The sequence below is a fragment of the Podarcis muralis genome, chromosome 7, assembly GCF_964188315.1.
Source record: "Podarcis muralis chromosome 7, rPodMur119.hap1.1, whole genome shotgun sequence".
In the NCBI taxonomy this organism is placed as follows: domain Eukaryota; kingdom Metazoa; phylum Chordata; class Lepidosauria; order Squamata; family Lacertidae; genus Podarcis; species Podarcis muralis.
The window spans coordinates 71,979,423-71,997,041 of NC_135661.1; the positions used below are offsets into that span (position 1 = coordinate 71,979,423).

At 44.7% G+C, this 17,619-nt stretch overlaps 1 protein-coding gene across 1 annotated transcript; it reads right to left on the reverse strand.

Moving 5' to 3' along the window:
- Positions 1 to 2,563: 2,563 nt before the first annotated feature.
- Positions 2,564 to 14,146, reverse strand: ZMPSTE24 (zinc metallopeptidase STE24). The gene is made up of 10 exons (XM_028742718.2): positions 13,901 to 14,146; positions 11,720 to 11,866; positions 9,365 to 9,451; positions 8,464 to 8,580; positions 7,942 to 8,094; positions 7,119 to 7,260; positions 6,300 to 6,487; positions 4,776 to 4,880; positions 3,758 to 3,901; positions 2,564 to 3,419 (listed from the first exon to the last, which is right to left on the reverse strand). The coding sequence occupies exons 1-10, from the start codon at positions 14,021 to 14,023 to the stop codon at positions 3,195 to 3,197; spliced, it is 1,431 nt and encodes a 476-aa protein (XP_028598551.2). The 5' UTR covers positions 14,024 to 14,146; the 3' UTR covers positions 2,564 to 3,194.
- Between the last annotated feature and the right edge of the window lie 3,473 nt (positions 14,147 to 17,619).

Consider the following 17,619-nt stretch of genomic DNA (forward strand, 5'->3'; position numbering starts at 1 on the left):
TTCTTTGGCGGTCATTCGTAGCCGAGGAAGATTGTCTTCCATAAACACGGTTTGAACAATGAGTCCGTATTTGACTGGAGGCCAATTATGGATCCACACGTCCTTCCACAGTGGGGACATTGGTTTCCGGGCGGGAGTTGATCACGGTGTGGATTTGCCAAGCGTCCCTTCCTATTTTTACCTGTAAGCCGCCTGGAGCCCCCGTTTGGGGAAAAGCCCAGGTATTATTATTATTATTATTATTATTATTATTATTATTATTATTATTATTATTGATAATAATAATACCCCGCTCATCTGGCTGGGTTTCCCCAGCCATTCTGGTTTACAGCATATATAAAACATAATAAAATGATTACATGTATTGTAATAATAAATTAAAACAGAAGAATTATCTCCCTCTCCCTTAAAAAAACAACACACATTTGGAAAATGTCAGAATCAGGAAGGCTTAAAACCAATTTAAATTACCGTAATTGAATTGTTTGCTCCAGGACTGTTTATCCTTGCTTTCATCAGTGCTCTGTATTGTAGTCACAGGAATCATCAGTGGATGAATCCAAGTGTTGGATAGGATGAGACTGTTAGGCCCCCTTCCTGAAAGTCAGTAGTAGCACACTTTTTGGGGTGCTGCAAATCTTGGGGTTTCTGTTACAAAATGCTGCAAAACACTTGGCAACGATTTGGAGTCAACTGGAGAAAGTTGGATTTTGAGTGGCATTAACTAAGAATCCAGGTTTGATGTATCAGCAGTGTGTGATCTGCTGTTGGCTATGCCCTTGCTACATAGGCCAATGAGAAAGGCCAGACTAGTAACTGCAGAATAGGAAGAAAAATAAATGTCTAATGTTTAATGCAATTAAATTAAGCATATAATTAAAACCGAAATATACATGTTTTGTTGTTGTTTAGTCGTGTCCGACTCTTCGTGACCCCATGGACCAGAGCACGCCAGGCACTTCTGTCTTCCACTGCCTCCCGCAGTTTGGTCAGACTCATGTCCAACCATCTCGTCCTCTGTCGTCCCCTTCTCCTTGTGCCCTCCATCTTTCCCAACATCAGGGTATTTTTCAGGGAGTCTTCTCTTCTCATGAGGTGGCCAAAGTATTGGAGCCTCAGCTTCAGGATCTGTCCTTCCAGTGAGCACTCAGGGCTGATTTCCTTAAGAATTGATAGTTATGATCTTCCAGTCCATGGGACTCTCAAGAGTCTCCTCCAGCACCATAATTCAAAAGCATCAATTCTTCGGTGATCAGCCTTCTTTATGGTCCAGCTCTCACTTCCATACATCACTACTGGGAAAACCATAGCTTTAACTATACGGACCTTTGTTGGCAAGGTGATGTCTCTGCAAAGACCAATTTAGTTTAGTACATGCCTATTATCACAGCACCATTGCACACAACCAGAATGCAGCTTTGCATTTTATCCAGCAGTATGCAGGGGTGGTTTTTTCCCTGAAGTGGATTTGTTTCCTAGCAACTATATTTAAAGTGGGATAATTCAAGCAGTTTTGGTGAGAACAGAGAAGGTATTCTAAAATCCAAGAGTTACGAGTCATAATTATTAAATGGCTCTTGAAACTCTTGACCTACATAACATGAAACATGTAGCCTTCCTAGAGCAGGTGACACAACTCGGCTTTTTCAAATGTTGCATCATTTGCAATTATAGATGCCGCGCAATGTCACCTTTTTCTGGCAGTACTTGTGTGCACTGAACAGCTAAATGAACAGGCAAGCCTCCCCCTCCCCACTTTCTATAGTGCCATAGTAGAGAAAGGAGCATGTTGAATTGCTGCCTGTATGATAAAGACTTGGGAAACAAAGGAGACAGAAGATAATGGCAAGCCGCCACATCTGGTAAATGGCTGCACAGTACCCACTTTAGGGATTGAATATACAGTGGTACCCCAAGTAAAGTACTTAATTTGTTACAGAGGTCCATACTTAACCAGAAACTGTTATTAACCTGAAGCACCACTTTAGCTAATGGGGCCTCCTGCTGCTGCCGCGCCGTAGGAGCACGATTTCTGTTCTCACCCTGAAGCAAAGTTCTTAACCCGAGGTAATATTTCTGGGTTAGCGGAGTCTGTAACCTGAAGTTTATATAACCTGAAGCATATGTAACCTGAGGTACCACTGTACAGTGGATGCTCGGGTTGCGAATATGATCCGTGCGGGAGGCACGTTCGCAACCTGCAGCGTTCACAACCCGCAGCGCCGCATCTGTGCACACATGGGTTGTGATTTGGCGCTTCTGTGCATCCACCGAAACCCGGAAGTAACCCGTTCTGGTATTTCCGGGTTTCAGCGCGGCCTGTAACCTGAAAAAACACAACCTGGAGTGTCTGTAACCCGAGGTATGACTGTATGACTATTCAATGATGCAAGTTAACCACGTCAGTTTCTTTTTTCTTGACAAACGAGTATAGCTTTTGTTACATAGTTATTCCTTCCAAATCCCTGCTATCCAGAAAATCAGTGGGTAGGGGGAGATGAGACCAGACAAGTTCCAAACCATCATCATACACACAATATATGGGACACACATAAGCAGAATGTTTCATGAGCTGCAATTTATTCTCCATTCCCCATACAGGGAGAGAGGCGACTTTATTTTCTCTGTAAAAAGTAGCCTTTTCATTCATTGCAGGTATGAACTTGGACCTAAAGGGGAAAGTTCACACTTTCAGTCCAGACAGCGTTTGGTTTAAATGCTTGAAATCCAACGGTCAGAAGGGGAGGGGGGAAGGATAGTTATCCAGGATCAGACCCCCTCATTGGATGAGGTAGGAAAGCTAGAAGTTTATCGTACTGTAAGAACACCCAGACAAACTGCTTAAAAGGTACAAAAGTCACATTCAAAGCTTTCACAAATTCAAGCATGGATACTTCAGGTTGTGACAAGTTAAACTTTCCCCTCAAGTACTGCTTTGTTAAGATTTTCAGATAAAACTTTACATGTTACATTCCTTTCCAATTCAGTCCCCGCAAGGTATTTCTCTTTAAAATTCAGTTCCGTAAATTGGATACAGGATTTTTGGGCGCTACTTTCAAATAAGGTGAACAGCGCATGTTGCTATGCAGATGGTGTGCTCAGGAATGGAATGAATATATATATGTATAGATGGTTTTTAAAAACTGGAAATTTGTTTTGGGATGGAAGCTCCTTTGAGCCAGTAGTTGTTTCATTCAGTCTTGCTTAGATTGTTTCAGTGCTTGAAGTCTTTCTAACAGCGGAGGATGAGAATAATGCCACATTGAAAACAACCAGTCTGAAACAGGAAATCCCAGATTATCTTTGTTTAGCTTGATCAGAGCGGAATACAAGTCTGTAGCCTTCCCAAGATTCTTAGCAAATGCATCCGCTTGAAATTCAAATCGCCTACTTAATACAGTTAAGCAGAAGGAGAGAACCTGTAAGGGAAACAATATAGGGAAGTTACATTAAGAACTCAGAACATGTTTCAGAATCCTCCAGACCCCAGCCTCGTACCCACTAGCCTTCTGCACGGTAAAGACAATTCTTTAAATTGTATACTACTTCAACAGCTTCTGGATGTGAAGCAGTTTATAAATCTGCAAAATAAAAACAAAGAAATGCTACACAACTGGTACCACTGAGGAAACTTTTTAAAAATGAATCAGAATTCTGACAGCATTATTGTGGGATAGGAGGGTTTAAGTCCGCAAAGAAACTACTATAGCATTTCAGCAATAATGGCTTGAGTGTGCGATCAAAAGCAGAACTTTACCTCATTATAAGGAGAGAAAATAAACTGAAAGATGATCAACAGGCCTATCAGGGTTGGCTGAGTATCATAAAATCCAAAAGCTGCAAAAAGCTCCTTTTGACCAATCAACACGGCAAATAAAAAGAAACACAAGAAGGAGTTCATCTAGGAAAGAAAAAGAAAAAAAGAGCAGCATGTGTTGCCTTAATGATTTGTTAGCGACCATTTTTTATTTGTAAAAGTATCTATATACCACCCTCTCATAAAATATCAGAGCGGTGTACAACAATATAAAAATAAATTACTAAACCTTTTAAAGTGGTATGGGAGCAATCATTAAAATTAGAAAATGTGGAACTGCAGAGTTGGCATAAAAAAGCCTTGAATAGGCACCTGAAATTCAGAAACGAAGATGCCTGCTGAATCTGTTGGAAGAGTGTACTGCACCATGGGGCCTGTGACGCTCAGTATCCAACTTCTAGTGGAGGCCAGTCAGGGCTCTGTAACTTGCGGGGCAACTAACAGTGCTCCTCCAAATGATCTCAGTGATCGGGTTGGGATATAAGGGCTCAGGCGGGCCTTAAGGTGTCCCGGACCCAAGTTATTAATGGCTCTGCAGATCAGCACAAGAGTCTTGAACCTGGTCCAGTAGCGCAGTGTAGATGTTTTAAGAAAGGTATCACATGCTGTTAGCCATCTGCCTGCATCAGCAGTCTTGGCACTGCATCCAGCAGCAGCTGGAGCTTCCACACCTGGGACCAAAATACAGGTAAATACATCCCCAGCCACTGTGACTTATAGCAGCTTCCAAGGAACACAGTGCAGGGGAGAAATAAGAGAAAAGCTAACCTCCACCCTAATGGCACCTAAGCACTGATGCAGCTCTAAGTCACCTCTCTGTTAACACGCCTCCCCATTTACACTCTTGCTTGCTCACGTTCCTTTTCACTGCTTCCATAACTAAAGGAACGACGCTGCATGTCAATATAAGCACACTCAAGCAAAACCCATGGGAATTTCCTTGGTGCTTTCTGCTCACCTGGCTGATGACGATGTTTTTAATTGTGTGGCCAAGTTTCCAGTGCCCCAGCTCATGACCCAACACAGCCAAGACTTCTTCATTTTTGCAACCTTGCTTCTTATTCTAGAGTAAAAGGGGGGGGAGGAGGAGGAAGAAGGAACATGTTATCCAAGCATGAGCAAAGAATCTTCCAAGCTCACGAATGCAGGACAGGAAGCAGAAATTCTTCACATGACACTTTGTGAATGGCTTTCCTACTCCTGGGTGCTTTTTGACCCTCTTTTGACTCTCTGGGTCCTTAGTCACCCCCGCTGCACAATCTAATCAATCCCAGGGGGTCAATACTGGACGCTTTGGGAAAGCCCCTTTTAAATTTTGATAGTTTACGTAACCAACCCTGGGACCATAATACTGTATCTGTAGGCCTCCTGTTAGGGTTACCCCTTCCAAGATGGCTCATAATACAGTGGTGCCCCGCAAGACGAATGCCTCGCAAGACGGAAAACCCGCTAGACGAAAGGGTTTTCCGTTTCTGAGTTGCTTCGCAAGACGATTTTCCCTATGGGCTTGCTTCGCAAGACGAAATGTCTTGCTAGTCTTGCGACCCACCCACCCCCCCCGCTTCCCCCCCCCTTTTTCTAAGTCGCTAAGCCTTTAATAGCCGCTAAGGCGCTAAACCGCTAATAGCGCTAATCCGCTTAGCCACTAATAGGGTTGCTTCGCAAGACGAAAAAACCGCTAGACGAAGAGAATCGTGGAACGGATTCTTTTCGTCTTGCGAGGCACCACTGTATAAATATTTTCAAGTGTATTATCCTAATGCACGGCAGAACACATCTAGCCATACAATAACAGCAACAGCTCAAAGTGGCATCAGAAAAATAAGGTCGTTGAAAAGTTGATTTTAAAATAGGGTTTCCCTAAAAATAAATAAGAGAGGAAGCCATGGCTTAACTCCCTGGGAAGAGATCTGCAAAGTAATGGAGCTACTGTAGAAAAGCTCTGGTTGCTCAGAGCTTCGTCCTAAAAAGAAATGTGCAGAATAGCAGGTAACAGAAGTTCATAGCTACAACGAATTATGAGCCACATTCTGGCTTTGGGGTTCTTGCAAAAATGGGAAACCATTCTCTCGCAAGCGACCTCCCAGGGGCTGCGCGGCAGCGGTGGGTGTGGCCAGAGGCAAAAATAAGGGGGGGAACATGGGTGACCTGTCTTTGTGCAGAAGGCTACATTCCACCATCGATGCAAAGGAACGTGATGAGGGCACGGAACAGGGTCAGTGAAGAGTGTGGCCTGGGGATAGCCCCGAGGGCCAGAATAGAGAGGCCTGGATTTGGCCTCTGGACCTCAGGTTCCCCAGCCCTGGGTAAAAGCCACCTACAACCACTTTAGCATTTATTGCCAAGGATCTGATGTGCACGCTTGCACTCCCTGAACAATTGCCCTTGCCTTCTTTCCAGTCCACCTAGGAAATCTTAGAACGGCTGCACCTTAGTGATATAACCTCCCCCCCGCCCCGCCCGGCCCAATCCAGATGCTTACTTTGGCTTTAGCCTTTGCCTTGGCATCTTCCCCTTCTCCTCCAGCCACCTGGTTCTCTGAGACAGGCTCCTCAGGGCGCTCTTTGTTAAGGGCAGAATAATCCTCCAAGAGAGTGTCAAACAGCACGATACGCTTGTTCTTGAAGAAGCCGTAGAAATAAGCATTGCTGTGGGAAGACCGTTTGGAACCTGGGGCAGGTGGGAGAAGGGTGGGAACGAAGTCACATTACAGAAGCAAGCAAGTGAACATGTCCCCTTTATCTTGGGGACAGATTTTAAGTGGTGAGGTAAGTCCACATGAATCTGTCCTTCAGCCGAGATCGTCAGCTGGCCCAGCCCTCGGAGGTTAGGTGGGTGACTACTGTTGGCCACTGTGAGAACAGACTGCAGGACTAGATGGGCCTTTGGCCCAACCCAGCAGGGCCCTTCTTATAAAAGACACTTCCCTTGATGGTACCCTATAATGGTGATCCTTCTGTCCCTCCCCAGGAAAGCATGACTGGTGCCATTGCATGTTGTCTATCCTGTTAGTCCAAGGGCAATAGTCAACTAAGTAATAATTGCATCCGCAGGCTTCAGTGGGTCTACTCTATGAAGAAGATTGGCTATCATCCCAATTTTTTACAATCTAAAATGGATTGTGGTAAATATGGTAAAAAATATAGTAAAATGATAAATATTTAAGGGTGTAACATATTGTAAGGGTGTAATGCATTTTAAGTTGCGTTGGGGTTGGATCCTGATAATATATTCTGCTGTTTTCCTATCATCACGAGCTGCCTTGTGACATGTGCTATCCCAGAGATGTATGGACTCTCACCTTCCACCACATACACTTTGGTCAGAGGAAAGTCTATATTCTTTGCCATCTCCTCAATCTGCTGCTTCAGCTCTCCTTCAGGGAGTGGGATGAATTTATCGAACAAGGGAGCAATGTAGTCTGCATAGATTGTGACAAGGACCTACAGTGGAGCACAACTGTTAAAACAGAGACACCTTAGGCCAGTTTATTCATCATTAACATTTATCTCCAGGAATGTGCAATACAACGTCAAAGGCACTTCTACATAAGAGAGAATTGCAGTAATCCAGCCTAGAGTTACTAATGCAGTGGTGGTGCACCTCAGGTCCGGATATTGTCAACATACTGATGACACCCAGTTCAAAATTTCCTAATGACCGCCTTCAACAACTTCTTTTGGGGGGGGATCCATATACACTGCAGTGGGCCCCAAAAATCCTGTTTGCACCCCTTCTGCCCTTCTGTCACACACAGAAGAAACAGCCTCCTCTAAAATGCCGCTTGGTATATTTTAAAACGTGTATCAAACTTAAACATCAACTGCCTGATTAATCAAGACACATTTTCATTTGATTCTTTAATTAAATGTTGTAGCCAGAGATTGAATAGTGCTTAGCCTGGACTAGATTGTGCCCCCTGCCACAGCTGCCAGGTTAACTAAATAAGAATAATTTAGTTAAACTGTCCTGTTAGCAAAGTTACAGTTTTACGGGGCAAGATGGAAAGGAAACCATGATAAGCAGGTAAGCCGTTTTAGTGACTTGAGACAACCAACTCCCCAATTTAATAAGAGTTACACATGAAGGAATTCTGGACACAGCAGACTGCATCACATACTCACCAAAGAAACTACTAAGGTGAAAAGCCATGCATAAATGAAGAAATAGTCTCCACCTATTTTAATGATGTAAAGTAGAAGTGACGTTACTGGCAACAGGATACACTGGGTCACTATAAACTTCTTGATTGCATCTTTAAAAAAGAATCCCAGAGTCTGCAGAAGAAGAGATAATTAAGGTGAAATGTTTGGAAGCCAGCTATGTGAATATATAAGAGGTTCAAAAATCGCATGCTGTTTAGCCCCGCTCAAAACTTGTCTAGGCCATTGGAGAACAGTTAGATGAAACAGGAGAATCGGTACAGCAGGCATAGGGAACTGATGGCCTTCCAGATGGTGCTGAACTACAACTCCCATCAACCCAAGCAAGCGTGTCAATGACGGTGGTTGTAATTCAGCAACATTTGGAGGGCCAAAGGCTTCCCACAGCTCCTTTACAGATTTAAAAGCCAAATAAGCACATATCATACAGTCACGGAAGGAAAACTGCTATCAATTTGGCAGCCAACAAATACTATAAGATACCTGCTGGTTGAAGCCATGTTTTTCCTCGATGACGAAAGTATTATAGAGGCTCCACGGAAGACCGGTGACAGCACTGAAGAGCGTAGCAAGCAGCAGGAACACCAAGGACTGAACAATCTATGCGTAAGGAGGGGGGAAATACAAGTCAGTACTTCCCTAACTTCAGACATATTGGAAGGCATTCAATGCCATGCTATTACAATTGTTCCATCAGCGCAAGCATCCCTGCTTTCCAGATGGAACAATCCCCATTGTGCTTGTGGGAGCCAGACGGAATGAGTGCCTCTCTCCTCCCCCCACATACTGCCCTGGGGATTATCCCAACGTTGCCTCCATGCCCTGCTTAAGGTAAAGGTAAAGGGACCCCTGACCATTAGGTCCAGTCGTGGCCGACTCTGGGGTTGCGGCTCTCATCTCGCTTTATTGGCCGAGGGAGCCGGCGTACAGCTTCCAGGTCATGTGCCCAGCATGACTAAGCTGCTTCTGGAGAACCAGAGCAGCACACGGAAACGCCGTTTACCTTCCCGCCGGAGCAGTACCTATTTATCTACTTGCACTTTGACATGCTTTCGAATTGCTAGTTGGCAGGAGCTGGGACCGAGCAACGGGAGCTCACCCCGTCACAGGGATTTGAACTGCCGACCTTCTGATCGGCAAGTCCTAGGCTCTGTGGTTTAACCCACAGCGCCACCCGCACTGCTTAGGGACTTCCTATAAAGGCATCTGGCCTGCCACTGCAGGAAAACATAGTCTTGAACAAGATCAGCCTTTGGTCTCATTCGGTAGGGCTTCTTCCATGTTCTCATTGCTCATATTTAAAAAGGCAAAGGGAATAGCAGCTGGAAATTTATTAAAAAGGGATAGTTTAGTTACAGGTGGGGTGGGGGACACAGGGACCTACCTCATATTCAGGCCCAAAACCGGCACGAGCTGAAATGTCTCCAGATACAGACCAGAGGAAAGGGATTCCTCCACACAGAAGGATCACCTGTAAAAAGCCAAACCACAGCTTTATGGAACAGGCTAGCCCCGAAGTTTAGGAATCTCATGAACAACAAAATCAAGCCTCTCTCATCCTCCGCCTTTGCACTACCGTAAGAGCACCTTAACAAGGGAAGAGGAGATGAAAATAAGAGAACGGAGCGTCTTTCCTGTTAATAGCCGTGAAGAGGGAATTTCAGCCGGCGCCGCTTCACACCTCACCCAGCAAGCTGCCCTTATCAGAATCCCCTCTTTGGTACAGTTATTAGGGAGTAAGAACCGTGCCTGCTATTTCTTAAACTAGTGACATATTTGTGGTGTTTTTGTTATTTTAAAGCAAACGAGGGTCCCTTATTGCAGGCTAGGTCCAGGATCAGCAAAACTGCTGAAGACTACTGCACTAACCCATTGCCCTCTAGTTACAACAGCTTGAATCCAAAGTGGTGCTAAGTTACTCATTTTGGCTCCCTCCTCCTCTATACATCCACTAAATCTGTCCTGGGGGTTCCCCATACCTTTCAGAGCAGATTTGGAGGGAGCGTGGGGCACATGCATGTGGAGGAAGTTGTGCTGTGCAAGCACAAATCCTTGTGCTAATAGAACGAGGGAGCTGGATAGCACCCACAGAGCCAGAAAGTCAGTGTTGTGCAGGGGCTAGTGTGTGCTGAGCTAGGATATGAAAAATCTAGCTGCCAATGCCCACTCAGCTGAAGCTCCATCTGCTCAGTTAAAAGTTCCACCCTGCTTACAGCTATCCTTGGGAAAGCCTTTCAGTCTCCCTTCCTTAACTAATCTCGCGGGATTTTGTGAAGCCGAAACACCACTCTGAGCTGCTTGGGGAAAGGCTAAAACACAAGTATAAGAGTCCCCTACTTCAAGAGATAGTTCAGTTAAAACTATCCAGAGAACTGAAATGATTGAGCCAAGCTACAGTGGAAAGCATCCCGAAAAGAAATCCTAGTAGCTTAGTGTCTATTTTATTTGTATTTATTGAATGCACCTGTTATCCTTGCCTTCAGGTCAAGATGTACTCGTAGGGTAGCAGGCAATTAGAAAACAAAACCATCAAGATTATAAGACTAAAATCAACAAAATGGAAAACCGGGGGGGGGGGGTGGAGGGGGAGAGAGAGAGAGACAGACAGACAGACAACAGCAGCAATTCACACTGAAAGGAGAAGGCAACTGCAATCTTATATATCTACTCAGAAGTCCCACTGGATTCATTGTAGCTTACTTCCAGGTAAGTTGGTATAGGATCACAGCCTAAGAGGCCTTGGTAAACGGGTATTTAGAAAATTTGGGCAATTTCCTCCCTTTCATGGCAAGCCATCATTTGCCATTATATGCAAATCAGTAAGCTATGGTTTGTGCTTGCCTTCCAAGTCAGATTGTGTACATATATATATATGAGAGACAGCATTCGATTTTGGTATGTGACTCTTTTCTGAAAGCAAAGCACAAACCAACGCTTGTCGATCTGAATATAAATGGCAAACAATTGTTTGCTGCAAAAGAGGAAGTGCAGTAGGAGAAGAAATCAGGGCTTACTCATGTGATGTTAAATCATGGTCCACGTAGCAGCAAACCATGGTTTGGTGTCACATCTAAACCAGCTGAGTGTCACAAAGTCTAACCGTTTCAGTCTGACCCCAACATTAAATAAGCAGCAAAATCATTACAGACAGCATGCATCATCTCCTGACAGAAGCATCTCTGGAAAAAGCATTGCGCCCCCTAAACTCTATGTCACTGGCCGGACAGTGTTCTAGCACAAGGGAGGGCAGAAGGTAGATCTCTGGGTGATTTTCAGTGGATTCGTAAGGATCTATGACTCCCATTTGTTTAATAGCAACAAAATGACTGTCTCTGTCCTAATTGTGCTGCTGAAATGAAGGAAGCTTGTGGGGTGGGGGTGGCAGAGAGGTAACCATAAATTAAATTTTATATAAAAAGACTGTGGGTTTCATTCAGCTCAAAACAAATTCCCAGGCTCATAATTCTTTAAATCTATCAGTATACCATTTACATGAGGCTCCAGTGATGGATTGTGGGGGTTCTAGTAAAAAGAAGGAGGAACCCCACAAGTCTGAAGACTGTCCTAAGAAATTGAAATACCAGAAGATTCTTACATCCTGTCATAGGATTAGGCTTGATATTGTGCATTTTCTGATGCTTAAATGAAAACTTCATTCCCAATACATTTTGAAATACTATTTTACATTCTAACTAATAAAGAAAAACCACAGAACTTAAGAGGAAAAACAGATACTTACTGTGCCCTCTATCTCTGAGTACAGCCCTGACCAAAAGCTGAAAGCACTTTTATCCAATTGATAAAGGCGAGATTTCTCAAATGTTTCCGAGTCCATGATTGGTCCTAATTCCAGTGGAACATGGGTGGTTGTCCTGTACACAGTCCTCTGAAATATTTTAAACATAGCAGTAAATACAAGTTACCATCTACCTTCTAAAGCTCTGTTCTCAGGTGTCACAGGAAGCCCCTCTTCTTTCTAGCCAAGGATTGTTAGTGACAAAGTATTCCAGGACTACAAAATGACACAGGTGATATTGGGATCTCCTCCAAAGCCTGGGCATGCAACAACAAATCAATGGGCCTAAAGAATTAACCTTGTGGGCACTCTTAGCAATGTACGCAGGCGGGGTAGAAATTTTCATACAAGTAAATAAACAAACGCCTACAAAAATAGAAGGCAGAAGCTATGCCTAACAGCAAAATGTGACTTTTGCCAAGAGTAATAGAACATTGAGACATTTTAAAGTAGCTGGCAGAACTTCCTAGTTCTACTTGACTACTTGATGGCTCTTCAATGTTCTCCACATTTTCCTCTTCCCTATTCTTTGATTCAAGAGTGGGGGAGTGAGAAAGGAAACATGATATGAGAAATGTGTGGGTGTGGCTAAAGTCTCCTTTGTCTCTGTAGCTTCAGAATTAATACCATTAATAAAATTAAAATGGGGGAAATCCCATACACTACAACTTGCCCTAATTTCCACCACAGATTCACTGTGGTTTCTACAAATCTACATAGCCTTAAGCTACAATGGTGGGAATTTGCACAATTCAGTTATTTGAGGCAAACCTTACATCCCATATTTTGAGAAAAGTAAGTGTCCTTTGGTCTGATTTTACTGTAGTCTCTCAATGATCCTGTTGTTATAAACCAAGTTTCAGCAATGTACTGAGAAAATTCCTTAAAAAATTTGATACCAGCAGCAGCAATGAGCGAAGTCCAATAAACTTTTGCATATACACACCAATAAGGTCTACACACATAACAATCCTGTACATGTTTGCTTAGAAATCAATAGCACTGTATCCAATGAGGCTTACTTCCTTGTAAGCATGCTCAGAACGGTTGCCTGAATGAATTAGGTATAACAGCAGCATGGTTGCTCTTATCAACTGCTTGCTATGGGTACTTTGGAAGATGCAAGTTTGTAGTCTTTGGGTCTACTAATTTATTTTAACACTAACACACAATTGCTGTACTACTGATTTAATTGCTGTACTATTAAATCAATTCAAGAACCCTGCTATTAAGACAGCTTTTCAAAGTTGGGCACCTTGCTGAGGAGGACACAGAGGGGACAAGGAAGTAATAGTAAATAATCACATCCTCTTCAGCTCCATATATGGAGAAAAGAAACAAAGAGCACAATAGGGGACCAAAAGACAGAGGAGGACTGCTATGGCTCCAGCTGGTACGAGTCCAACAACATGCAGAGGGCCACAGGTTCTCCACCACTGCTACAAAGAGAGGAGCTAGCAAACCAAAAGCTATCCTATACAGGAAAGACTACAGAAGAGATAATAAAATCATTTATCAGCTTAGGAAGTGTGCGCGGTATTAAAAGCCTTAGACCAGCAGCAATGGATGGCCACCCCCTTCCCAGTTGCCAAAGCAGGGGTGGGGTTGACAGCTGTGAAGAAAAGGAGGAACAAAACTCTCAGGTCAGGAGGCTGTTATTTCACGCCCACAGATTTAACACCTGGCTTCCCCCCCACCCCGGATGGAACTTAAGGTAGTGTCAACGTGGCTGCCTCCCCACCCAGGCCTGCTTAACTTCAGCAAGGGGTGTGTGTGTGGCCTCAGGCAACGGGAGAGGCAGCCCTGCAACATCTGACCTAGCGTTTCTCAACCTTGGGTGGCCCAGATGGTCTTGGACCACGACCTCCGCCATCCCTAAGCAAGCCGGACCAGAGGTCAGGGATGATGGGGGGGTTGGTAGTCCAACATCTGGGGATCTAAGGTTGAGAAAGGCGGGCCCCCACCCTTGCCTTGACAGCAGCCTCGGGTGCTGGAATCACCGGGGGGGAGGATTTCTGTCGTTCCTCCTCCTCCTCTTCCTCTTCCAACGAGGTCAGCTACCAATTGCTGCAACTCAACGGGGCGGGGGGGGGCATGAAAAGGAAGGGAAAGGTTGCCTCCGACCTGCCGCCAGGCGAGCAGCGCCTCCCACAGGTAGACGGCCCACGAGAAGAGCAGCACCGAGCAGAAGATCCGGCTCTCCAGGGGGGTCTCGGCCCACAGATCGCCCAGCCGCTGCGCCGCCATGCTGGGCCCCCAAGTCCGCCGCTCGACAGCACGCCTGTTCCCTCCGCCAGCTTCCTCCTCGGATGACACCGGCACTCACTTCCGCCTAGGGCGCTTCCGGCAGCAGCAGCAGCAAGAGGAGGGAAGGAACATCTTTCCTCTTCCACTCCTCCTCCCCCCCCCCTCGCCTCTCTCCATTCAGACAGCCGACCAATCGGAGCTGCCGCCTCAGTTCCCGCTGAAACAATCTTGCGGTTCGCGACGGTTGTAGGCGGAATGTTCCGCGGGCGGCCGGGCGAAGGAGGATTAATGGAAATGGGCGAATAGTAAAAGCCTGAAAAGGATGCGGGTCTGAACGGAGCTCCTCTTCGTTGCGTCGCAGGGGAATGATGTCATGCGTGCCGCCATCCCCTCACATCTTCCAACCCTCGCTTCCCTCCCCCCCCCCAAAAAAATTAGTCAATCCAGAGTTGCTCCCCTTTTCCTGTTCTGGTGGGACTCCTAAAATTTATTTATTTATTGCTTTTTTTGCTGACGCTTTTTAATATGCTTTATTGCTTTTAAAAACTCTGTAGCATAAGTAATCAACAGAAAATGAAAATAAAAATAAACATTCATTCCATAGTTGGTGCTTGTTGTATGTAACAATTTGTAGTTGGATTCAACATGACCTCCGGTCCCCGCCATTGTGGTTCCCAGATATACACTAAACTTTGTCTCCTCTATCTTGTTTCAATTACATTAATTTTATAAGATTCTCCTATTCTACGCAGAAAGTAAATCCAGACCTGCCAACGGATTTATATTTTTGCAATGTTCTTTTAAATAAACACTGTATACATCCCACACTCTATTGAATTTCTCATGGGTAACATCTCGGAACCTTGCTGATAATCTGGCTAGTTCTGCATATTCTCGCAATTTGTTTTGCCAGTCTAATTTGGATGGGGTAGCGTCTCCTTCCCAACCTTTTGCAGTTGAAATTCTGGCTGCTACTGTAGCATACATGAAAATTCTCCCGAATTTCTTTGAGATTTCATTACTCATTATTCCTAGCAGGAAGGCTTTGGGCTTCTTGGGGAAAGAGCATTTAAACATTTTTTAAAAGTTTGTTGTGGATCATCTTCCAAAATTCTCTGATCTTTTAGACAATGGGCTAAAACAAATTGAAGGAATGCAAAATCACCTGACATACTGGATGCAATATTTCCAACTGAATGAGACCTTCCAAAAAGATTTTTTTAAAACCAGTTTTTCCATAGAACCTTCAAGACTTGAAAAAGATTTGATTCAAATTAAATATAAACCACTCTCTAAAACATATAGGCTACTCCTTGACTGGGAGGTCAAGGAGGAAGAAGCCAAATCTGTAATGGTGCAGTGAGCAGGGACTTTGGTTACAACATCCAAATGGAATAATGGGAGCGGCTTTGGAAGATATAAAATTCACGGCATGCAATGATGTAAAGAGAGCTGCATGAAAATGCTTTACAGGTGGTATTTAACACCTGTCACACTGGCCTAAATGTTCAGATTTAGTCCATACACCTGTTGGAAATGCAGGGAGGCGGAAGGCACATTAATGCACATGTGGTGGGATTCCTAAGCTTTTAGCAAGATATAAAGAGCGGGATAATGGGAAGGCCTACCCCAGACTCAGTTCTGCCTGTTCTCCAAAAACATATAACTCTGGAGAAAAGGCTGGAGCACTGAATTTTCCCCAAAAGGCTGTTTTTTAAGGAAACGGTATGGGTCCCCCCCCCAAAAAAAACCCCTCATGCAACATTTAACCTGTTTTCGCTTCTGCAGCACTACATCTCATTAGGATCTTAGAACTGTAGTGCTGGAAAGGAAGGAACCCTAGTCCCTAGTCCAGGGGTCAGCAAACTTTTTCAGCAGGGGGCCGGTCCACTGTCCCTAAGACCTTGTGGGGGGCTGGACTATACTTTGAAAAAAAATGAATTCCTATGCCCCACAAATCCCAAAGATGCATTTTAAATAAAAGCACACATTCTACTCATGTAAAAACATGCTGATTCCCAGACCATCCGCAGGCCGGATTTAGAAGGCGTTTGGGTGGGATCCGGCCCCCGGGCCTTAGTTTGCCTACACACGATCTAGTCCAATCCCCTGCAATTGCAGGGGTATGCAGTTGTCCCAATACGGGGATCAAACCTGCTCCTTGGCATTTTTAACACCGCACTCTGACCAACTGAGCTGTGCAGGCTGTATCAGTAACAGTAATAACACGCTAGCATTGTGGTGAAATGCTTTTGTGGACTAGAGGCAATCAGGTCTGGCTGGCAGGTGGGTAAGAGGGGCACATACCTGAGGGGGAATCTTCATCCGATGCACTGTAGTCCACAGCAGGTAGGAATATAACTTATACCGAGCCCCACCAAGGCTTCATCCAGCTCAGTATTCTCGGCACCAGCTGGCAGTGGCTCTTCAGGATTGCATGCAGGGGTTTCTACCCGCCCAACTGGAGATGCTGCGGACTAAGCCTGGGACTTCCCGCATGCTCGGGTCATAACAATGCAATTCTGCAACATCAGCTCAAAAATAAATCTCAACAGTGCGTACCCCTCGGAAACCAGCCTGAGTGGAGACATGCATTGTAAATGTACTCGTCTTAAAATGTGCTACAAAGGACCTCTTGTTTTTGCCACACAGCAGACTTAAGAAGGACACCTCCCTGGAACAAAGGTGCTGAGGCAGAGGAAGCCAACAGTTGCCTTCCAGATGTTGCTGGACTACAACTGCCATCATCCTTAACCATTGGCATGCTTGTTGTGGCTAATGGGAGCCGTAGTCCAAGAACAACTGGATGGCACCACATTGACTAGCCCTGCTCTGAGGTTTCAAGGCGTTTGTTCTGGAATTTGTCTCCTTCCCTCCCGGCCTCGCTAAAAGCCCAAAGACAACTCCCATCGGTCCCAGCCAGCTACAGGTTGGCACAAGCCGACCTACAAAGACCACTAATGGAAGCCATTTTTATGCAATCTGATCTGTGCTGGGAAGAAAAAGGGGAAAGACACTCTGTACAACCATGGCTTTGTTAGGCTTTGATGGCAGAAGACATGGAAAATACACATGCATAGAGCAGACAGAACTTACCAGAGCCTGTTTTTAAGACACCTTGCATATTACATATAACAATGAAATAACTTTTAAGAAAGCACAAGAATAAAATCCATTTTAGATGTATAAAATTCAGAGCTGGTTTCCTCAAATCATCAGAAACAAGTCACAATACTATGCTTGCTCCGTACAATGTGTGCAAAAGAGGTTCAGGTGTTCCCCCAGGCAAAGCTATTGCAGCTCAAAGTTTGCATCAGTGAGCATCGGAGCCTGTTCCTTTTATTTTTGGTGTTTCTTGGCGTTGCTGTACAGAGTGCACATTAGCAAATTGCAGATTTTCCCAGGGAGGAAACTTCCTGCCCATAAATAAACAAGAAGTCCCCAATATGCTGCTTCATAGATGAAGGGAGTGTAACATCAACTGGTGCCTTCACTGCACATCATAAAGTATATGCGTACGCTGAATTACAAAATATTAGGCAGAAAATCGTATGAGAACAGGCATGAGGAAGCTTTGAACTTCAGGTGTTGTTGGA